This window comes from Protomyces lactucae-debilis (genome assembly GCF_002105105.1).
Source record: "Protomyces lactucae-debilis strain 12-1054 chromosome Unknown BCR37scaffold_32, whole genome shotgun sequence".
In the NCBI taxonomy this organism is placed as follows: domain Eukaryota; kingdom Fungi; phylum Ascomycota; class Taphrinomycetes; order Taphrinales; family Protomycetaceae; genus Protomyces; species Protomyces lactucae-debilis.
The window spans coordinates 58,923-79,282 of NW_024468024.1; the positions used below are offsets into that span (position 1 = coordinate 58,923).

Consider the following 20,360-nt stretch of genomic DNA (forward strand, 5'->3'; position numbering starts at 1 on the left):
GGAAGGGATGACTGGAGCAGGAGGATGGATGGGTGGATGTGGTGCTGGGTCGTTGCACAAATTGCGGGCGCGGGACTGTGGGGAGCACGGACCGGCAGCTGGTAGAGATATATATATGTATATACATATATATAACTACTCTAGAGGGAGGCAGATGGAGCAGGGCCAGTCTGATGCTCTCTATCTACCTCCCATGGCCCGATCACCCAGCAGCCCGCCGTCTCTGGCCTGGCACTCAGTCGCTGTGTTTTGCTCTCTTTGCACCTCGGCAGAAAGTATAAAAGTCCCGGCACCACACGTGCACCAGGGGAAGGAGCGAGTAGATGAGTAGTAGTAGTAGTAGTAGTAGTAGTACAGAGTACAGAGTACAGAGTACAGAGTACAGAGGTATAGCAGATCAGAACTGCAGTCCCTCAAAGTACTCCTTCAGTGTATCCTCCTGCGTCTTCACCGAAGCAGGCACACTCGCTGCACCACTCTTGACCGGCGTCAGGAGGGTCACGCCCGTATCCAGGAACCCAGGCGCTAGTCTGCGGGCACGATGCAACCTACGCTGCTCGACCTGCTCCTGCCATACCTCTGCCTTGCTGCGTGCTGCTGCATACCGAGCTTGCTGCACCTCTAACTCAGACTGCCCTGGCAAGCCCAAGTCCGGCAGCGGAGGGGGAGCTGCAATCGACTGAGGAGACGGAAGTTGCACGTAGTCATACGGCAGCGTCACAGCTGAAGGGACGCGCAGGAAGGGCGACTTGATGAGCGGGATGTGCGCTAGTGAATTGAGCCTGTGGACTACATATCAGCAGTCTGTGCAATAATATAAGCAGCGGTGTACGTTTGTCTTGCTGGCTCATGATGGCATGAAAGCCCGCTATAGCACTAGCACTCGCACTAGACTCGGTGACTAGAGCACAGTCAGTAGTCCAGCGACAACAGCAGCAGTAGCAGCACTAGCAACAGCAGCAGCACTTGTAGAGCACAGTCCCGGGTTAGTTCGAGAAGTTTCCTCCAGGAAATTTATTAGACAGCAGCAGCAGCAACAGCACTCCCACAAAGATCTATAGTCTAGCTACCAAGCAGCTTCAACGATGAATTCCATGCTGAGACAGGCGAGTCCAGCCATCAGGCGATCTGCATACGGCCTCCAGTCCGCACGGCACTACGCCGCAAAGGAGCTCAAGTTCGGCGTAGAGGCACGAGCAGCGCTCCTCAAGGGCGTCGACACCCTTGCCAGGGCCGTCACCGTCACCCTCGGTCCAAAAGGCCGCAACGTCCTTATTGACCAGAGCTACGGCTCACCCAAAATCACAAAGGACGGCGTCACAGTCGCAAAGTCCATCACCCTCCCCGACAAGTTTGAAAACTTGGGTGCCCGCCTCATCCAGGATGTCGCTTCAAAGACCAATGAAGCAGCAGGCGACGGTACGACAACAGCCACCGTTCTGACACACGCCATCTTTGCTGAGATGGTCAAAAATGTCGCTGCCGGTTGCAACCCAATGGACTTGCGTCGCGGTGCTCAGCAGGCAGTTGAGGCCACTGTTGCCTTTTTGGAGGCCAACAAGCGCGATGTCACCACCTCCGAGGAAATTGCTCAGGTGGCGACCATCTCTGCAAACGGAGATGGGCACATCGGCAAAATGATTGCGAATGCTATGGAAAAGGTCGGTAAAGAGGGTGTCATTACTGTCAAGGAGGGCAAGACCATCTCCGATGAACTTGAAATCACTGAGGGCATGCGATTCGACCGCGGCTACATCTCGCCTTACTTCATCACCGACATCAAGACACAAAAGGTTGAATTCGAAAAGCCCATCATCCTCTTGTCGGAAAACAAAATTTCTGCATTGCAGGATATCCTCCCTGCTCTGGAAGCTGCAGCCCAAGGCAGACGTCCCTTGCTCATTGTGGCAGAAGACGTTGATGGCGAGGCCTTGGCTGCATGCATCCTCAATAAACTTCGAGGACAGCTCCAAGTCGCTGCCGTCAAGGCGCCTGGTTTCGGTGACAACCGCAAGAGCATCCTCGGCGACATCGGTATCTTGACTGGCTCAACCGTCTTTTCAGACGAAGTTGGCACTAAGCTCGAAAAGGCAACGCTGGACGACTTTGGAACTACAGGCTCAGCCACTATTACCAAGGAGGACACCATCTTCCTCAATGGTGCTGGCAACAAGGACATGGTGACTCAACGCTGTGAGCAGATTCGCAGTGCAATCAACGACAGCAGTGCATCAGAGTACGAGAAGGAGAAGCTGCAGGAGCGTCTTGCTAAGCTCTCGGGTGGTGTCGCCGTCATCAAGGTTGGCGGTGCTTCTGAAGTTGAGGTCGGCGAGAAGAAGGACAGATTTGTGGATGCCCTCAATGCTACGCGCGCTGCCGTTTCTGAAGGTATCATTGCCGGCGGTGGTACTGCCTTGCTCAAGGCTTCCACGTCCCTTGCCTCTCTCAAACCTGCCAACTTTGACCAGCAATTGGGCATCAGCATCATCCGTTCTGCCATCACTCGCCCGGCCCGACGCATTGTGGACAACTCTGGCGCAGAAGGCTCCGTTGTTGTTGGCAAGCTCTTGGATGAGTACAAGGACCAGATCAACATGGGTTACAACGCAGCGAATGGCGAGTACGTCGACATGATTGCCGCAGGTATTCTTGATCCCCTCAAGGTAACCAAGACTGCTCTGGTCGATGCTAGCGGTGTGGCCTCTCTCCTGGGCACAACTGAGTGCATTGTGAGCGAGATTCCTGAGCCATCCCCTGCACCACCAGCTGGTGGCATGGGCGGTGGCGGTGGTATGGGAGGAATGGGTGGCATGTTCTGAGCCCACACGACATTGAGACATAACACATCAGCATAGCATCTAGCGGTATTTGAATAGATGTCGGTATAAATCTCCCCTCTATGATGATGATACGTCGCGAGCATGCCTCGCAGCCTCGAGATCTTCTTTGTCGAAGCGCCGCTGGTGCTCAATGTTCAGCGGCCGATGGGAAGCCCCCTCGACGGCTGTTCCAGATGTCGTTGACGGTGACCCTCGTTTTTCCCCGAGCGCCTCGTCCCATAATACCTGGAAGTTTCTCAGACCCTTGAGACTTTCTGGAACCTCGCCATCGGCAAGGCTTGCACTTTGCATTTGCTTTCGTGTCACGACGGTGAATCCACCTGACGCTTCGAGCAGCATGACTTCGATTTCATCTAGAGACAGGATATTGTTTCGGCGCATCCCCACGCGTACATCCTCGACGGTGACGGCATCACGGTTCATACGTTTCTTCATCAACTGACCGCGAAAGACGACTACCTGTGGGGACGAGCGCAACAGGGGTCGAAGACTAGGGAAAAGGGTTGTCGAATACGCCAGGCCAATTTGAAAGACAATGATGACGGCAAGTGCGATGGCACCCCGAGTCATATCAAGCTGAGTTGCTGTGCCTGTGATGACTCGCGACAAGGTCGATCCTAGCGTGACAGAGACGATCCAGTCGAATCTAGCAGTCAGCACACATGCGTGTAAATTCGCGACATACTTTGCCAAGTTCGTAAGCAATCTGTTTGGAGAGAGTCTTAGATATATCCACACTGCGAGGATGAGCTACCTATTAGCATCGAGCAGGACGTAGCGCAAGGTAACGCAACCGGTATTCCAACAACGACTGGATGCAGTACTGATTGTTCGATATAGAAGTCTCCGGGTTCGACGACACTGCCAGTGAAGGACATTGCTCAAGAAGCGGGAGAATGTAGGAGACGGCCAGCTGTCGAGGAGGGCTTGGATGTATGTGTAAGCTGTTCTTGATCTTGCACACGATCAATAAAGCTTAAAAGCAGGTAGCTGTCAAAATCTCAATTTCCGCCCCGGGATCTGCGACGTCATGACGCAAGATCATAGATGATGGTACAGCTGCTTACAGGGGCGCGAGGCCCGAAGAAAACAGCTGCATCGCATGTCAAAACTGGCAAGGGCAACGTGTGTCAGATGTCGGATCACAGAGATGTAGAATTGGCGCACGTCTCAAAGCCAGAATTCATCAGGAAAAGAATACTTTCTTCCTCTGCTCTGAGGAATATGTCAAGAAAGCACATGCAAGGCGCATCAGAGCTCAGAACGATAAGTTTGTACCTGGAATACTAGGTAATGAAGATCCATTTGCGAAGGGCTCTAAAAGATGGCGTCCAAGGCGCAACAGCAGAGAAGAGCACTGCAGCACGCTAGACAACAGTTCTGACCCGAGTTACTCTGCCTTGCCGGTTGCTGCTGCACATACATCTACCTTGGTCAGCAAGGGCGCCGTAGGTTGGAAACGTTCTTACCGGTTGCTGTGCTGCGTAGCCTTGCTGTGGCGGATAGTTGGGCTGATAGCCAGCCTGAGGAGGATAGCCCTGTTGCTGGTTGTAGTTGCCTTGCGCAGGATAGCCTTGCTGGTATGCCTGCATTATTAGCTCGGAAACACGGCGTCGGATAAAAGCGCACCTGCTGAGGCTGCTGGGGATACTGCTGATACTGCGACATGTCTTTTGGTAGTTTGCGCTCAAGTCTTACTGATGCGGGCACTCGAGGATGTGCTTGTCCGTGTGGATGCTTCTTGGAGGTGACGAAAGTTGAGGCGCAGTGGGTGAGGCGGCAACGAGATGGCACGCACCCTGCCACTGCCAAGGAAGGCGGCCGCGGTCTCTGTATCCTACGCATGATGTACGCCATCAGTGGTAATCTTGTACTGCAAGCTGCCAGATGCACAGAATGGGCTAAACACCACTGTGAGCTGTCGCTGCTGCAGAACCTTCCGCTTGAGTGTCAGCCGGACATGCACAGCATTAGTCCATATCAGGCCTAGCGCCGGCACTTTCGACAAAGCTTCTTCTTGTGTCCATCCATTAAACCACTGTGATTGATGGTCTAAGCTCATGACATTGACTCCTTCTTCACGGTCTTTCATGCGATCAGAAACTTGGTTGACCACCACAATTGCCAGATCGTGCACCAATGCCAATTGCCTCAAGTGCTTAGATAGACGATTTAAGTCTTTGGACCGATGACCCATGCCTCTCGCCCAGCGTTGAGCATTATTCCCACTTGCTTCCCCTTGCTTAGTTGAGCCGCGGCCCTCAAACTCTGCTCGATAGTTTGCCGCAATAGAGTCTACCACTAACAAACCAATTTGCCCTCTACGGACCGCCAGAAGACGCGGCAAGTGGTAATACAGCATGTGATCTTGTGCGTCCAACTCACTTGCTTCGGCAAACTGTATGCCGTCCAAGATGTTATTTGGCAGAATCGTTTGCCCGTTATATCGCTGTCTCAAGCAAGCCGCCATTTCTACCGCCCGCGTGGTAGCCAGACCAGACTCAGTAGATAGATACACAGCTTGCTTGTTCAAGCCTCCAAGAGCGACTGGCAGCTGTGATGTCACACACAGCTGGCACGCAAGCTGTGATTTACCTATACCGCTTTCGCCAACGATCTCCGTGATGTGGCCGGTCGGTATGCCACCACCCAGCACTTCGTCAATGGAAGCGTCTCCGGTCGTTAAGAAGCGTTGCTGAATGTAAATTTGAGCAGCACTCGACGCATCCGCTTCAGCACAAGATTGAATTGCATCTTGTGCGATGCGGCCTATAGTTTCTGCCGGGAGTCTGGCCTTTGTGCTGAGCTCACGAATACTCAACGTCACGAGCTCAAGAGTGGTGATACCAGCTGTTTCTATTGCTCTCAGCTCGTTGACTGACAAGCAGACGCTAGGACAGAGTAGATGCAGATCCATGGAGCATGTTGTCCTTCTATCTTGTTGTGGGTATGAGAAGCGCTAGCAAAGCATCAAAATTTAAACACGTTTCATCAACCCTTTCTTCGCCAGATCTTCCTTGTGCTGCGTGCCGTATCTTTTCACCTTTTGCTCCCAGTCAAAGAGCACGAAGGGTAATGCAATGCTTGCAACCAAACTGTATAAGAAATCGAGTAGACCATTTTTCGGGCTGGGGCCCTTCATTGCGCATCGTAAAAGATTGCCTTGAAATTCAGTGTTGATCATGGCATGCCCCTTATCCAAGCCACGCATGCTTGCTTCGGCAACTTCATCACAAGTCTGGCCCTCGTCAGCGCCTTCTAGAATCTTGGTGAGCTCTGGCTTGATGGTTTGCTCCACCGCAAAGCCTGGGGAGAAGATCGTTGCAGGGAAAATGCAGTGGACGCCCACGTCATACATCAGGAATTCCTGCCGCAGAGTATCTGCTAGTCCGCGTACTGCGGCCTTGGAAGCCATGTATGTCGAATAGCCAGAGATGTTGACAAAGGCGGCTACAGAGCTGGTGAATATGATCTTGCGTTGTACTCCTGGCGCCGGTGGATCTTTCAGCATTGCACGAATAGCACTGTGTGCGCAGTAGACTGAGGAGTTGTAGTTGAGCGACATCTGAGCAACATGCTCTTCAGGTGAGAGCTCCACGAAGAATCCTGGATGAGTTCCGCCTGCTGTCAGTTCAAAATTAGTATCATGCAGGGCTGTACCAGCGCAGCAAAAGAACACATCTGGCGTGCCAAGTTCTGCGATTCCTTTAGCAACGGCACTTGCATCTGCGCAGTCAACACTCAGCGCTCGGACTGACTGATCTGCTAAGATTACACAAGTCTTCAATTCCTCCAATGCTTCATCCAGTGTACGTTGAGTTCGAGCAACAATTGAAACGTTGGCTCCTCGCTTGATGAATTCTTTGGCAATAGATTTGCCCATGCCTTGGCTTCCTCCGCTAACAATGACATGCTGACCTTTGTAGCTCTTCTTCTTTGTTGGCCAAAACATCTGCAACGTAGCTGCCAGCACGGGGAGTGTGATCAGGCCCGCGATAATGCGAGTAGTGAGCTGCCAGACCATAGATGAGCGAAACACAAGAGTGCCTCGCAAATTGATGTGGTGTGTGTGGTCGGCGCGTCGAAGTTTGGCATTGCAGCGGTTGCAAAATGCAAAGTCAACAGAGAAAACTATCTTGAACTACCCGCTACATGTACAAACATTCGAGAGCTTTGCCGACGGTGAATGACCGTCTCATACACTGTAGCTGACGTGACCAGCTGAATATGCTTCTACTAAACTTGCAGCGGTCACATTCGGGAATAAGGAGCTTCTGGGTTTTGCCAAACACTATGCCCCTGACTACTGAGACATCCCTGGCTAGCTCCCTACTCAGACGACTGAAAAGAAGATGCTCTCTTCCTTTGCATCTCAATCGCAGCAATGCCGCGGTCAAGCTTTGCATACCGCTTGGTAGCGGCCCTCGCTTGCTTCTGGATCTTCTTTAGTGTGACGCGTCATGTCATTTATACTGTAAGCCTGGCCCATTCATCAACCTTGTCGCCAAGCTGACGAAAGACACAGGTCCCAGAACATCTCATCAGCCACCCAAATGGATTCAGACCAGATGATGTGATGCTCATCATGAAGTCTGGCCGCGATGTGCTGCGCGAGCGCCTCCCGCCTCAGCTAGAGACATTCGCCTCCACCAAGGAAGGCAGAAACATCAAGAACTCCATCATCATCAGCGACTATGCAACAAAGATCGGTAACTATGATGTGGTTGATATTGTTTCGCACCTCAAAGATGACCCAGCCGTGAATACGACCAAAAAGTATCAAGTTTACCTTGATGTTCATGACCGCCTCAAAGCGCACGGGGAGGAACCTCAATGGGGCAAGGCTCCCGGAACAAATGACGAGGGCTGGAGTGTGGACGCAATGAAAAATATTCCAGGATATCTCTATGCATGGGAAACGTATAAGGCAAAGTGGTACTTTGGCATTGACGACGATACCTATGTCATTTGGCCGTCCGTGTATGAGCTTTTGTCGTTGCTTGACCCGGACAAGAAATCGTACATCGGATCGGCAAACATCCTACTCGTCAACAACGCCGAGTTCATGCACGGCGGTACCGGTATCATCATCTCGCGAGCGGCGATGAAAGAGCGCTTCGAAACACAGAAGGACGGATTGTACAAGTTCAACAAACATGCGGCTGAGTTGTGCTGTGGTGATGCTGTTCTCGGTATGGCCATGGTAGATGCCGGCGTCAAAGGGTGGCGTGCCTTTGAAACGTACTTCCACGGATCTCATATCGAGAACATGGTATTCAGTGCTGATCGGGTCTGCTCGCCCATGCTTGGTCTGCATCACATTACACCGTCAGCTATGCGCTTCCTTCACGATCGTCTACACGGCCGAGGGATCATGACATGGGCTGATGTGTTCTTGCGCGTGGCTCCAGAGACGCTCGCGGCGCCGGCACTGCTTGAGCGGCTGAACTGGGACTTCATTAGGTCTGATGATCAAAATGATAAGACCTCTGTCAAATTCACGAATGAAAAGACTACAGCTGTATGCCGCGCCACCTGCGAGCAGAATAGCAACAGTTGTTTGGGCTGGTCCTTTGATGTCCAGAGCAAGGCGTGCTTGCTCTCGAGTAAGATTTCACCCGGTAAGGAACGCACAGGGTTCGTTTCAGGCATCAATATGGACAGGCTCGCCCAATTGCAGGGTGAATGTGCAAAGCCAGAAAAGGACTGGAGACAATATGTATTGGAGCAAGATCGCAAGCATTCCTGATCTATGGGCAGCAGTAACCACCGTCTACAATGATGTCGGAGCCAGTCGTGTACGTACTTGCTCCACTAGCCAGATAGAGATAAGCACCTTTCAACTCTCTCGGATCAGCTTCGCGTCCCATTGGCGTAAGCTCGTGCCACTTGGCCTTGATGCTCTTGTCTGCAAACTCTGAGATTTCGGTATCAATGTAGCCAGGCGACACTGAGTTGACTCGACACCAAGGAGCGAACTCGACTGCGAGGGACTTGCTCAGGTGGATAATACCTGCCTTGCAGGCATTGTAGCAGCCTTGCATCTGTGGTACATTGACAATGCTGCCAGACATGGAGGCCGTGAAGATGATGTTGCCCTCCTTTTGCTTCTCAAAGTGGTGTGCCGCGGCCTTTGCGCACCAGAAGGCGCCGGTGAAATCAACATTGACAACCTTGTGCCAGTCATCAGGCTTGGAGTCAAGGCATCCTTCCTGCGAGGGGATACCGGCATTGATGACAATGTTGGTCAAGTTTCCAAAGTCTTTGACGACCTCGGCGATACCTTCCACAACATGGTCATAGTCAGTAATCTTGATTTGGTAGGCTTTAGCCTTGACACCATATTGCTTCTCAATGTCTGCCGCATACTGTTCAGTCTTCTTGGACGAATTGTACCACATGGCAACATTACAGCCCGCCTCAGCTAGCTTGAAACATTAGCTTGAAATTCAACATGCACGAACACTTACAGCTTGCGAGACTGCATGACCGATACCGCCGGACGCGCCAGTGACGATGGCAGTTTTGCCCTTCATGGAGAAGCTCTCAAAAACGGAATCAGAGAGCTTCGGAGCAGAAAGTGGGAGCGTTGCTTCGGCAAGATACTTGTTCATATTGGCTTGAGGTAGTCTAGTGCAGGTTCTATTGTCTTTAGTGCACAATGTACGTGTTGTGCAACTTGTGCTGGAGGGATATTTTGTTCGTGGTCACCGCGGGATGCACACTCGGCAGCATGACGTACACGCATCTGCACACAGCATGCTGCCGAATTGCCGCCCCATACTCGTCCATTCAGCTACAGCCTACAGGCTACAGACATGCAAAATAAGGCCCATTTTTCGTTTGGTTAGCACAACAAGACCTGATGAGCAAAAGAAGAGTTGAACGGGCCTTGATTCAGACTACGGAGAAGGTTGCGTTGTATGATAGGACATGCTAGATCACGCGCCGGTAAGAGCAGATATTGTCAAGCGGGCGTTGCAGTTGATCTGCCTCGTCCCCGGCCTCTGCCACGGCGGTCGCCTCGTCCGCGTCCTCGGGTTCCAGAGTCGCGCTTGCGTCCTTCAACAGGCGTGAACTCATCCTCTGGTTCCTTTGTCGGGAGAACGGCGCGCGGTGGCTCTGATGTATGCGGCACTGCAACAGCTGGGGTAACGCTGGCCTTTGGCTCAGCATCAGAGGCATCCACCTCGTCAGCCCAATTGACTTCCGGGGTTTCAGCATTCCAGGCGATGCCAGCAGAGTTGGCATTGCAGGTTTCTGCAACACCTTGGGCTGGAGCTTCTGGCGTGGACTCAGTCGGCAAGGCCTCTGCTTCCTCTGGGGCGTGGCTTCCCTCGATCTCGGACTCGTTGAGGAATGATATACCACCACCACCCATTGTGCTAGGGTGTTCGGCGACATGGCCAAAACTGACCAAGTGCCCTGCAGCACTGTGATTGTTGCCGTATTCCGTTGCAGCTTGGATCTCTGCTTGCTCTGGCACCTCCAGGACGTCTTCCTCAGGAACCGGCTTCATTGCCTCTGCAATACGAGCATAAGAGATGACAGTGCCCTCGATGCATGAGTCGGACGCCTCCTTCAATCGCTCCGCTGCTTCAACAGAAGCTGGACCACTTTCATAAAAGATGGAAAGAAGCCTCTCATTAGCCTCGTTGTATTCTTGATCTTCTGTTGGGTTGATGCGTAGTATCGACGCGTAGCCCAGAAATCCAACCACTGATTCGATCAACTTCTTGCCCTCGTTGTAGCCTTCCTCCCTTGCTGCTTTGACTGCAGCAATCTTGTCAGCGTTACGCTCGTCAGCTTCTGCCCGTAGCGCAAGATTGTGCTCAATGTCAATGCCGGAGAATTGCTCTGCAAGTGCTTGCAATTCTTTGAGGGGTGCAAGGACTTGGTCCTTCCTGGCAAGAATCTCCTTTTGATCGGCATTCAACTTGACTGCTTCATGAGGGTCCTGTGATTGTTCCGTCAGTCTACCGTTAGCGATTTGAAGGCAGAATACTGGAGCCTTCATACTTGTCAATCTTTTGCTTCTTCTTGAGATAATTTCGGATGCGTTTCTGCACGGGCTCGAGGAAGGGCGACGGCCTAGAATCGGTCGGACCTTTGGCAGTCTCCTGAACTGGAGACGCAGCTCCGTTTGTAGCATGCTCTTCAGGGCTTGCGGCATTCTTTTCCCGTTCCTTGGCCAACCTCTGTTGACGCTTGAGCTCACGCTTGGAAAGCGGCTGAGGCGAGACGGGGCCTGACTCTGCCATTATGAGGGAATGCTCTTAGTACTTTCACACACCAATTGAGCGATACTGGTTGCAGAACTGCAACTTTTGAGACAAGCCAGCTGTGACTGCAGGTCAATTGAACTGCTGCCGGTGTTGCGTGTCTTGTCTTGCAGCTGTCTGCGTGGTTGATCAGAAGCAATATTTTTCTCAGGGTCCAAAACGACCACGACAACACATTGAACAGTACAGCAGAGGTGGGCAGCAACGCATCACGCGAGACGACAGGGTAGACACCGCACAGACTAAGAAGCATGGCCGCCAGCTTACCAAAGCAAGTCCTGTCCAATGAGTCTTTCTTGGAGACTCTCGCTACGATGTATAGTCAAGATTGCTCACACGTGCGGCTGTCCCAAGCTCGCCAAAACAGCAATGACACGCTCCTCGTGCAGGCATCGGCTGATGGAATTCAAGTTCAGACTGAAGTAGCTGCGGAGGAGCTGGCAGGATTCCTGAGCCAATACAACGAAATCAATCGTTCCGGGATGACGGTCGGCATGAAGAAGCGTGACAGGAAGAAGAAGACGAGCCGCAAGTAGCCTGATGCTTGTTCTACCATTGCCTCGCTCAAGAGTATGATAAAGCCCTGCAGCGTTCAGACCGTTTCAAACCTTGTTCATCTGCGCAGTGCGTACATCAATTGATCACCCGCCGACCAGACGAAGAGACAATCAACTGCAGACTTTGTCAATGTGCGTCCCTAGACCTGATGATATTGTCGGCAAGACCTCAGCTTCCCGCCACGGCTGCGTTCGCGTTCTCACGGCCGTTTCGAAACAGGAGAAAGACCGCTTCTTGAGTCAGCTCTACTCTCTTGCAAGGCATTGCAATCATCCAGCGATAAGCCAAGAAAGCTGGAAGTTGCAGACATGACAACAATGTGACTCTGAGCGACGGTCATCCTCCACTCTCTCTCCCGTTGCCCATACACTTGTTTCGGCGTATCTAAAATACACATGCACGGCCGCGACGGCCGCTGGATTGCACGCTGCACAATGATTCCAGCTCATTCTTTGTACAAGTCCTATATGCCATTACGTCTTGTCAGTTTTAGGCCGATTCCAATGTCAATGCGCCGTCGTGGTATTCTTCACTGTAATGGATGCATAATTTTAACAGTGTCTCTGAACATGTCTCACCTCCTTATTAGACTTGAGATATCCATCATAAGTTCGTAACCCATGCATCGCCGCAGCATCGGAGAGACTTTTGCCTTGTACTACGGCGGCGTAACTACGCTACTGATCGATCCGCTGAGACTCTCCAGGTGGCCTGAAACGAGTGTACCGCATCGTGACGTGCAGATAAAGAAAGATCTGGATAAAGATGAAATGCTGGATTGATGCAATGATGCAGAGATCTCAATCATTTGCCCAAAGTCTACAGTCAATGCTGCGCTGTAGCGCTGATAGCATATGAGACCAGCTTTGAGCGATCAGTCCACGGTGCCCGGTCACCGTTCCCATTAGTAGGCTCAATGACTGGCTCAGTCGCGACTAATTGAATGTCTAGAACTGGGTCTCGACGTGCGCAGCGGTGCGCTGCAGCGCTGCCTGCTTTACGATGGTGATCTTCAGAATTCAGATTTCATTTCTTCGAGTCTTTCATTTACGAGCGGACGAAGAAGACAGTTTCAAGACACCCATTTACGACGCCCATGGCGGCCCATCGCGGCCCATGACGAAGCCACTCCGTAGTGATTCGACCGACCACGGGCCACGGCAAGTTTGTGAGTAGGGTGAAGGACTCTCGCTGTCTGGCACGCCGTCAGCATATACATGTACGTATACGCACGCGCAGGAATACGTTACCTTCGTACTGGAGCAGCAAGTCTGTATGTGCCATCCCCTATGCTTGTCCCTTTATGGACCGGGATCTAAAGGGATTGCACAGCTGCAGTGCACTGTCACAGTCTCACAGACAATAGTATAGTAGCGGTCTACAATGTACATGGCACATGCAGACTGACGCAGTGTAGTCTGTGTAGATTGCGTTAAAACAAAAGTTGCCGAGACAACGAAAATGTGATGCAGAACCCGAGCATTTGCGTCTCAATCCCGACGCTGGCAGCCTCGCACGAGATTGTAAGAGTGCTACAGTCTACAGGCTACACCTTGCGGTTGACTAGGAGGCAGACTGAATTAGTCTGCTACAGCCCAGGCTACAGTGCAGTTGTCACCTTCTCACGAGCAGCTTTTGCGGAAAACAATGTCTTCCGAGGTCGTCTCTAGAGTTCAGAAGCCTTGGCATTGTGCCGGCCATGCCAATAGGCTGGTCTTGCTAGTCTGACCAAAGTTGCCTTGGCCCTTGGAACGCTATGTATGCGTGCACAATGTACATGCGTGTTGTGAGATAATGCAAGTTTGCCTGCCCCCCGCTGCCCTCAACTCCGCGCCCACGCACCCTATTTTAGGGGTGGCTGGTAGTCCGATGCACGGCGACACGACTCTGGCCAGTGGCCACCCAGTTTCACGGCCACCAGCTGCACACTGGCGGGGTCTTCGGCTTCTTCTCCTCGAGTGACATTCAGACGTCTCTATCATTGTATCACTATCTAGCATCAGTCAATAGGGCGACGTGGGCGCCCGCATGTGGGCCTTCCGCCAAACGCCTAAATTGTATGCTCAGTGCTCACAGCTCGGTCCATGCAAAAATCAAGGTCACAGTCTCGTTGCCACGGCCCGCAGTAGCCGGCTCCGTATAATGGGTGACCTGCTCCCTTTACAATGGGCCCAATCAAGGGCAGAGAGTGTCTCGTCAACCGATTAATATGCCAAGCGCCGACCCTATAGTTACCTGTATTCCTCAAAGTGTCAGGAGAGTCCAGGCGATCGTACTTGTGATCGGAGAATTTACAAAAGCACGCTCGCATCCACTTTGCGGGAGCCCATCTGTCCATCTTTGAGACATGTCTCTGTCTGGCGACATCTCGTCTGCGATGCCCCTTGTCGCAATCCTGCTTCCTGCGCTTGCAATAGTGGTGCTCTGGGCTACTGGCTACCTCAACACCCTCGTGTACCTTCGACAGGGCAAAGGCGACATTCAGCGGCCAGCGACGTATGCGTATGGCTCCGTTCGGCAGTATCCAAAAGTCTCCCTTTACAGGAAGGCAGAGGAGTTCTTCTACTACACATACTATCGCTTGTTTGCCATCTACAAGAGTGGGCGCATGCCACCGCACGTTCTTTATGGAGAGAACTTCATTGAGGAATTCTGTAAGCAAGCTATCCAACAAGCGTACACAGCTGACAATCTAAGTGGTCACGGGTATTCAGTTGAAGCCAAGAGTAGTGGTTACTCCGATGCGAGCTCGAGGCACGGCACTCGACATTGACTGGATGGGAGATTGGAAGAAGAGCAAGCAAACCAATGAGCTCATCAATGCTGCTTCATTCGACTATGGTGGTTTCGGCTTCCTTGAGGCTGGCGCCGTCGACGTGCTAGCGAATTGTGTCACTCGCGTACCGCACGTCTCTTTAGAGGGCACAGAGCTCATTGCACAGGCTGCATGTGAAGCAGGCGCCAGATTTCTTGGCTATGACTTCTGTCACTTTGCAACGAGTGGCTATACGATGAATCTCCTTGCCTTCCCAGCTCTAGCAAATGCTGGCACTGCTCAGGGCAAGAAGACCATCTTCTTCATGGATTCTTCCAACCACAACTCTATGTTTGTCGGAGGCTACGTTTCCAAAAATGCTCGACTGGTACGATTTATTCACAATGATATCGTCGACCTGGAAGAGAAGCTCGCTTCCTTTGCCGACAAGCCTGACTTGAATCTTGTTGTCGCTATTGAGGGCAATTACAGCATGGAAGGAGGTCTTCCGCCGCTTCCAGCTATTGTGGCACTGAAGAAGCAGTACGGGTTCCAGATCTACATTGATGAGGCACACTCTTTCCTATCGATCGGCAATACCGGCAGAGGCATCATCGAGCACTATCAAGATTTGGGCCATGCTCTCAGCGCGAGTGATGTGGACTGCGTCGGTGCTACCCTCTCAAAGTCCGCCGGAACAGTGGGAGGTGTCATCGTTACAAGCGACTCCTTCTTATCACAGCATTTGACTCTTCGAGACCAAGAGTGGCAAGCAACCGGCGGCGGTGGTGAGCTACCGACAGTTGTCAAGATGCGCATGATGCAAATTTGGAAGAAGGAGGAAATGATCAAGTCGCGTATGGCTGCTCTCAAGCAACATACAACATACATCTTGGAGAGCCTTCACCACGCAGGTCTAGTCGTGCACTCGGACTATCTTTCCCCTGTCATTGTCATCATCACAATCACACTCAGCGGGTGCGCCAGATTCGGAGCCGAATGCCGTCGCTTGGGCCTTGCCGTGACCATGGCCGGTCCTCCAGCGACTGAGCTCTGGCGCTCTGTCGGAAGACTTTGCATCAATGCACTCCTGTCACCGGACGATGTTGAACAAGTTGTGAAACTCGCTGTCCAAGCAGCGGTCAATACTGGTGTGACTGATTCTTCAGCACTGAAGCGAATCCAGTCCCTGCGATACAATTTCAAGGAACTCGGTCCTGCAAAGGAGGCTATAACCGTGCAGAACGCAACTGTGGACTCGGACCTGCGCACGCTTCTCGATCGACAAGTTGTCGCAAATCGCAGCAAGACACTTTCACTACATAAGAGCCACTTGTTGGAATCCGCGCGACAGGTGCTAGAGTCTCAAGGCGTCGGCTCTTCGTCTGTACGCTTGTTTTGGGGTACCCAATTGGCTCATGTCAAGTGCGAACACGTTCTGGGCCAATTGCATCCGTCTTTGACGAAAGCATTGAAGTCAACGCATGCGATGATCATGACAGATGCGCGCAATGCTGTGACATCGACACTGGCAGCTTGCATTTCGCCCTTGGCCGACAAGAAAGGCTATCATCTTGTGCTCATTCCTCAATCAGCTGGTCCGCAAGTCCTAGAGGCTCTCATGTCGATGAAAAAATCTGCTGCTGTTGGTTTCACTTTCTATGATAATGTAATGGAGCTTGGCAGCGTGGTGGGCAAGACTTTGGACCAGAACAACAAGCGTGTCCATCTGACAGTGATGCTGGAGACTTTGAATGGCTCGGAACCAATTTTTCTACCAGACGTCCTGTCGCAGCTGCGAAATGACCACCGCTATTTGAAGCGCATCTCTGGCGTGCAAATTCTGCTCAATGATAGCCAGACGTTTGGCCGACTTGGCTCCAAACGTCTCGGGTATTTGAATTGGCTGGCCGATAAGGTCGGGGAGAATGGCTTGAAGAGCGCGCTGGACGCGCTTGAGAAGCCGATCCGTTTCCTCGTCATGGGATCGTTTCACGAGGCTTTCGGATTGCAGGGTGGCTTCGTCATCAGCGAGGAGTACCTCATCAAAGTCCTCCATTGGACATCTCGAGCATTCATTTTCTCGACCGCACCGCTGCCATACAACATCGAGATGGCACGTCTATCAGTCGAGCAGCTTCAACAAGGCGCAATTCCCGCGAAAGAGCAGGCAACTGCCACGGATTCTGCTGAGCAGATCGTGGCCAGCCTTGCATTGTAAATTATTCAACAAACATAGACTGCAAAGCGAAATCGAGGTAGTCTTTAGTAATCTCGTACACTATCGATGGTTTCTACATGCTTGAATACAAATGCTGACGCTAATTGATTTGCAAAGGTAAATGTAATTCATGGTTTCTTCTCTTGCTCGTGCAAAGATTGGCTCCAATCATCAAGCCGAATGCTTCGAGTCTCAGACTTGCCGTGCGTGATCGTAATCACATCGCACTCAACTTCGAGGTGCGCATTCTTGCCAAGGGCAACCTCAAGATCAGGCTCCCCGATTTCGCGACGAAGGCGAATCCATTCTCGCAATCCATCAATGAGACTCGTGTCAGCGAACAAGGCTGGCAGAATGTATGCCAGTGGGACCCAAGCGGATAGCTGTGAGATCAAAAGGAAGAGTCGAGTCTGGTAAGCCTCAGATCTGTTCTCCGAGGCTTGAAGCATGAGTTGTCCGACAGCTCCTGATGTAGCCAAGATGAGATGCAATACAGGGTAGATAGCTATGCGCCAAACAGTCTTGCGAAGCTCTTGCGAACTTTCAGTGACTGGATTTTGTCCAAAATTTGGTGTGACTGGCAAGCGTGCCACACGGACTTTGCGGTCTTCTTCTGTAATGTTGCCCAGACGTGGCATTTTCATTGCTCGACCACGACTGTTGGTGGATGCCTGACTGAATCCACTGAAGATTGACTCGCTGGGACGATGAGGGTGGTGGCTGGCCATGAGCGGCGAGATGTTCATGCCTGGAGGGGCAATTATCTCGGTGATTTGAAAGCGACTGCTAACTGTTCCTTCCGCAGAAGCGTGGACGTCGAAGTTGTCATTGGCCACAGCGGGCTCGAACAATTGATTGAGCATCTCGGGTGCAGTACCTTCGTGCTTTTTGTCCCAAAAGAAACGATAGGCTACCATGATCAAACTCACAGTCATAACAATGGTGCCTAGCAAAAGCGGAATCTCAATGACGGCAAGCTGCCAATAGTCAAAGTCTCCAGCTTCGGCAGCCTCTGAGGTCAGCCAGCAAGAATTGGTGACAGGGCTCCATCTGTAGACATTTGCAACGAGAGGACCAATAGCCAAGCCGAGCGCAACAAAAAACGAGCTGGCGTAAAACGCAAGATGAACATTGTACCGGTAGACACCAGGACAATAAAGCGCCATGATGAGGTTGAGACTGATGCAAAGCTGTAGCCAATTCATGAATTCAAAGGCCAAGATGACAAAGAACATTTCGAATCGGCAAGCAAAAGAGCCAGATTCCAAATTTGTGAGAGCGTATAGACCCCCATAGATAGCAGAGGCGAAGACACAGGCTAATAGCATCTGTGATGACTTGCGCTCCAGCACATGCCTTGTGCGCTTATCGAGCCAAAGAGCCGTGGCCCAAAGTAGAACAAGACACGCCAAGCCGCAGCAAGAGAAACTTGTGATGAGGCCTACGCGGTTGATGTAATCTGATGTGGCCCTTGTTGGCATGAACCGCCATTTCTCATCCATAGCCATGTGAGGGTCTCGGTCGCGGTCTCAAGTCGAATGATGGTCGATTGCAAGCATATGCAGGATGTGTGTCGCGGCCGAAATTGAGGGTTGGTACGAGTATCTGGGTTCTGGAGGACTTGCGCACCCATGGACTTTATGAAGGTCAACCTCCGGCGATTGCCTACGCTGTGCAGCCTGTCCTCTGCGTCTTCTGCCTGACACCATGTCTCAGACCGGATTCGGCAAGGAAGATCTAACTTTGGGGCCGCGAGCTGTCAGAATTGATGGAGAGTCGCATGATTGGCCAAAACACCGCGACTGCCCAACCTCCCGACGCAGAATTGAGAAAACCGCATCGACGCTTGGTTCACGCGATACACGACAAGGCTTATGCGCGTTTCTTGGCTGGCTCGAGAAGGGCATGTAATTGAGGGCTGCAGTCGTGCGTCAGCTGTCGGGAGCTGTCTCTCGGCAATCGATATGCATGGGTGCCAAGCAAAGCAATCCGCGGAAAGTTGTTTCTTCCGCCTAATCAATTACTCGACCCTCGCAATCCATGATTGCAGAGTTTGCATACGTCGGGTCTGTCAAAGTCTTCGAATATATACTTGAATCGGCCCCAGTTCAATAAAGACCAGTATGTTCTGTTGCAATCTTTCTTGATTGCACATGAAATAGGCATGCAATTCTTTGATAAATCTACGCTTCTCTAATCTATACTTCAGTAAGTCTTCCCCTATTCCTTCAATCTGGCAACACGCAACATGTCGAGCTGATTGCGCGCTGCATTGCTGTGATTGTATATGCCGCCGTTGAAGTCAAGTGCAATGTCCTTGCCACGTCGTGAGAGCACGAAAGCCCTTCCGCCTGGGTGATTCGCGGCAAAGGCGCTGGCATCGTGAATGTAACCATTCAAAGACAAGAGAATCCTGTTCTCTGATTCGTGAGCCATCTCGGCAAGGGTCATGAGCGGTAAATCTTGTCGTGGCCAAGCGAGGTCCGCCTTGCGCTTGTCGAGCTTCTTCTGCTCCATCTGCAACATGCTCTTCTCAATGATGGCATCGCCTGTTCGCTGAAGGTTCTTTGCAAAGCCCAACAACCAACAAACCCAAATGAAATTGCGCGTCGGGTCGTACTGCCACCACTTGATAGCATTGCGATAGTCATTGGGATACTCGTGATGGAAGTTGTGATACCCTTCCCCTTGAGTGATGATTGCAGTGATGAAGTGATCTCGCGGAGACCGGTTATCATCGAAGGGCGCATCGCCAAAATAGTGAGCCACTGAATTCACGCAGAATGTTGCATGATGGGCTAAAGTCATGCGCAAGCAGCATGCGAATAGAAAGCCTCCGCGCCAGTCAGCCCAGCCAAAGCCAGCAACGCAGCTGGGAATCATGAAAGCAAATACAGCAACCATGGTCAAATAGTGCTTGTGTTGAAAGCGCACAAGCGGATCGGCATCCAGGTCACCCATATCCACTCTGCCTGGTCGGTATCTTGGCGTAAATAGCATCCATCCAATATGCGCATTGAGGAAACCCCGGTGCACGCCATATGGGTCCTGATTGAGGTCCGAATATCTGTGGTGGGCACGATGACCCCTTGCCCACCACCGGCAAGAACCCTCGGCGGCGCCAGCACCGATGCAGAGTAGGATAGCCTTGAGAACCGAGGAGCCTTCGTAGGACTTATGAGCAAAGAGGCGGTGATAGCCAGCGGTGATTGAGATGGTCGTCAAGAAGTAGCACACGAAAGTGAGAATCAGAGTATTGCGTTGGAATGGAACGGTGCAAAGGCCATAGATTGCCAAGGCAGGTAGCATTGTCAATGGCAGTGCCCCAACCTGCAGGTGGCGGTAGAAGTTGCTCCAATTGATATGCTCTCGTAGAGCCTTGTCATCCAATGCGGTGGTGGAGGATTGATTCATGGGCGGCTTTGTCGCTGCCGTCTCTTTGCCGACCTCGCGATGCTGTTCGACTAGTAGCTGCAAGGCGACGGCCATTGCTCGAGGAGCCTCGTCGTACAAGCACCGAGCTCTATATACAAGCTGGTCGGTTGGGAGGGACGGAGAAAGTGGTGAGGCCTAGGTCGCAATACGATTTTGCGTGGCAGTTGCGCGCGCGCTTTGTCAGTGCAAGTTGAGGGAGCGATCGCCGTGAATTCGCCGAGCAGCCGATAACTCGACCTGGTCGTGGAGCCTTTTGTACTCAATTCTCC

At 51.9% G+C, this 20,360-nt stretch overlaps 11 protein-coding genes across 11 annotated transcripts; 3 read left to right on the forward strand and 8 right to left on the reverse strand.

The window, feature by feature from the left end:
• Positions 1-146: 146 nt before the first annotated feature.
• Positions 147-851, reverse strand: BCR37DRAFT_401444 (uncharacterized protein; the record flags this gene model as incomplete). The annotated part of the gene is made up of 2 exons (XM_040871836.1): positions 147-789; positions 833-851. The coding sequence occupies 2 exons, from the start codon at positions 849-851 to the stop codon at positions 398-400; spliced, it is 411 nt and encodes a 136-aa protein (XP_040721921.1). The 3' UTR covers positions 147-397.
• Positions 852-1,085: 234 nt separating this feature from the next.
• BCR37DRAFT_395906 (heat shock protein 60) lies at positions 1,086-2,872 on the forward strand (the record flags this gene model as incomplete). Its single annotated transcript, XM_040871685.1, has 2 exons — positions 1,086-2,812; positions 2,863-2,872. The coding sequence occupies 2 exons, from the start codon at positions 1,086-1,088 to the stop codon at positions 2,870-2,872; spliced, it is 1,737 nt and encodes a 578-aa protein (XP_040721922.1).
• On the reverse strand, positions 2,810-3,753 carry BCR37DRAFT_384633 (uncharacterized protein). The gene is made up of 2 exons (XM_040870275.1): positions 3,526-3,753; positions 2,810-3,486 (listed from the first exon to the last, which is right to left on the reverse strand). The coding sequence occupies exon 2, from the start codon at positions 3,408-3,410 to the stop codon at positions 2,898-2,900; it is 513 nt and encodes a 170-aa protein (XP_040721923.1). The 5' UTR covers positions 3,411-3,486; positions 3,526-3,753; the 3' UTR covers positions 2,810-2,897.
• A 313-nt stretch (positions 3,754-4,066) lies between these two features.
• On the reverse strand, positions 4,067-4,761 carry BCR37DRAFT_384637 (uncharacterized protein). Its single transcript, XM_040870276.1, has 3 exons — positions 4,470-4,761; positions 4,310-4,426; positions 4,067-4,265 (listed from the first exon to the last, which is right to left on the reverse strand). Exons 1-3 carry the CDS (start codon positions 4,695-4,697, stop codon positions 4,158-4,160), a joined length of 453 nt encoding a protein of 150 aa, XP_040721924.1. The 5' UTR covers positions 4,698-4,761; the 3' UTR covers positions 4,067-4,157.
• Positions 4,762-5,817: 1,056 nt separating this feature from the next.
• Positions 5,818-6,864, reverse strand: BCR37DRAFT_352911 (uncharacterized protein; the record flags this gene model as incomplete). The annotated part of the gene is made up of 2 exons (XM_040868161.1): positions 5,818-6,464; positions 6,501-6,864. The coding sequence occupies 2 exons, from the start codon at positions 6,862-6,864 to the stop codon at positions 5,818-5,820; spliced, it is 1,011 nt and encodes a 336-aa protein (XP_040721925.1).
• A 127-nt stretch (positions 6,865-6,991) lies between these two features.
• BCR37DRAFT_372810 (uncharacterized protein) lies at positions 6,992-8,677 on the forward strand. Its single transcript, XM_040868362.1, has 2 exons — positions 6,992-7,314; positions 7,360-8,677. Exons 1-2 carry the CDS (start codon positions 7,225-7,227, stop codon positions 8,587-8,589), a joined length of 1,320 nt encoding a protein of 439 aa, XP_040721926.1. The 5' UTR covers positions 6,992-7,224; the 3' UTR covers positions 8,590-8,677.
• On the reverse strand, positions 8,456-9,539 carry BCR37DRAFT_362954 (reductase with broad range of substrate specificity). The gene is made up of 2 exons (XM_040868238.1): positions 9,311-9,539; positions 8,456-9,268 (listed from the first exon to the last, which is right to left on the reverse strand). Exons 1-2 carry the CDS (start codon positions 9,452-9,454, stop codon positions 8,591-8,593), a joined length of 822 nt encoding a protein of 273 aa, XP_040721927.1. The 5' UTR covers positions 9,455-9,539; the 3' UTR covers positions 8,456-8,590.
• A 187-nt stretch (positions 9,540-9,726) lies between these two features.
• Positions 9,727-11,246, reverse strand: BCR37DRAFT_384644 (uncharacterized protein). Its single transcript, XM_040870277.1, has 2 exons — positions 10,860-11,246; positions 9,727-10,816 (listed from the first exon to the last, which is right to left on the reverse strand). The coding sequence occupies exons 1-2, from the start codon at positions 11,099-11,101 to the stop codon at positions 9,808-9,810; spliced, it is 1,251 nt and encodes a 416-aa protein (XP_040721928.1). The 5' UTR covers positions 11,102-11,246; the 3' UTR covers positions 9,727-9,807.
• Positions 11,247-14,027: 2,781 nt separating this feature from the next.
• Positions 14,028-16,656, forward strand: BCR37DRAFT_395911 (pyridoxal phosphate-dependent transferase; the record flags this gene model as incomplete). The annotated part of the gene is made up of 2 exons (XM_040871686.1): positions 14,028-14,334; positions 14,378-16,656. 2 exons carry the CDS (start codon positions 14,028-14,030, stop codon positions 16,654-16,656), a joined length of 2,586 nt encoding a protein of 861 aa, XP_040721929.1.
• A 35-nt stretch (positions 16,657-16,691) lies between these two features.
• On the reverse strand, positions 16,692-18,281 carry BCR37DRAFT_384650 (uncharacterized protein). Its single transcript, XM_040870278.1, has one exon. The coding sequence runs from the start codon at positions 18,162-18,164 to the stop codon at positions 16,785-16,787; it is 1,380 nt and encodes a 459-aa protein (XP_040721930.1). The 5' UTR covers positions 18,165-18,281; the 3' UTR covers positions 16,692-16,784.
• Positions 18,282-18,876: 595 nt separating this feature from the next.
• BCR37DRAFT_352856 (uncharacterized protein) lies at positions 18,877-20,070 on the reverse strand (the record flags this gene model as incomplete). Its single annotated transcript, XM_040868159.1, has 1 exon — positions 18,877-20,070. One exon carries the CDS (start codon positions 20,068-20,070, stop codon positions 18,877-18,879), a length of 1,194 nt encoding a protein of 397 aa, XP_040721931.1.
• Between the last annotated feature and the right edge of the window lie 290 nt (positions 20,071-20,360).

Bases quoted from the DNA above. Each gene is read 5' to 3' on its own strand.
- BCR37DRAFT_372810 (XM_040868362.1), top strand. From the start codon at position 7,225: ATGCCGCGGTCAAGCTTTGCATACCGCTTGGTAGCGGCCCTCGCTTGC. The intron at 7,315-7,359 runs GTAAGCCTGGCC...AGCTGACGAAAG, and splicing joins CGCGTCATGTCATTTATACT to ACACAGGTCCCAGAACATCT.
- BCR37DRAFT_384644 (XM_040870277.1), bottom strand. From the start codon at position 11,101: ATGGCAGAGTCAGGCCCCGTCTCGCCTCAGCCGCTTTCCAAGCGTGAG. The intron at 10,817-10,859 runs GTATGAAGGCTC...CGCTAACGGTAG, and splicing joins AAGAAGCAAAAGATTGACAA to ACTGACGGAACAATCACAGG.
- BCR37DRAFT_384650 (XM_040870278.1), bottom strand. From the start codon at position 18,164: ATGGCTATGGATGAGAAATGGCGGTTCATGCCAACAAGGGCCACATCA.
- BCR37DRAFT_384633 (XM_040870275.1), bottom strand. From the start codon at position 3,410: ATGACTCGGGGTGCCATCGCACTTGCCGTCATCATTGTCTTTCAAATT.
- BCR37DRAFT_384637 (XM_040870276.1), bottom strand. From the start codon at position 4,697: ATGGCGTACATCATGCGTAGGATACAGAGACCGCGGCCGCCTTCCTTG. The intron at 4,427-4,469 runs GTGCGCTTTTAT...CTAATAATGCAG, and splicing joins ATCCCCAGCAGCCTCAGCAG to GCATACCAGCAAGGCTATCC. The intron at 4,266-4,309 runs GTAAGAACGTTT...TGACCAAGGTAG, and splicing joins GCTACGCAGCACAGCAACCG to ATGTATGTGCAGCAGCAACC.
- BCR37DRAFT_362954 (XM_040868238.1), bottom strand. From the start codon at position 9,454: ATGAACAAGTATCTTGCCGAAGCAACGCTCCCACTTTCTGCTCCGAAG. The intron at 9,269-9,310 runs GTAAGTGTTCGT...TAATGTTTCAAG, and splicing joins GTCATGCAGTCTCGCAAGCT to CTAGCTGAGGCGGGCTGTAA.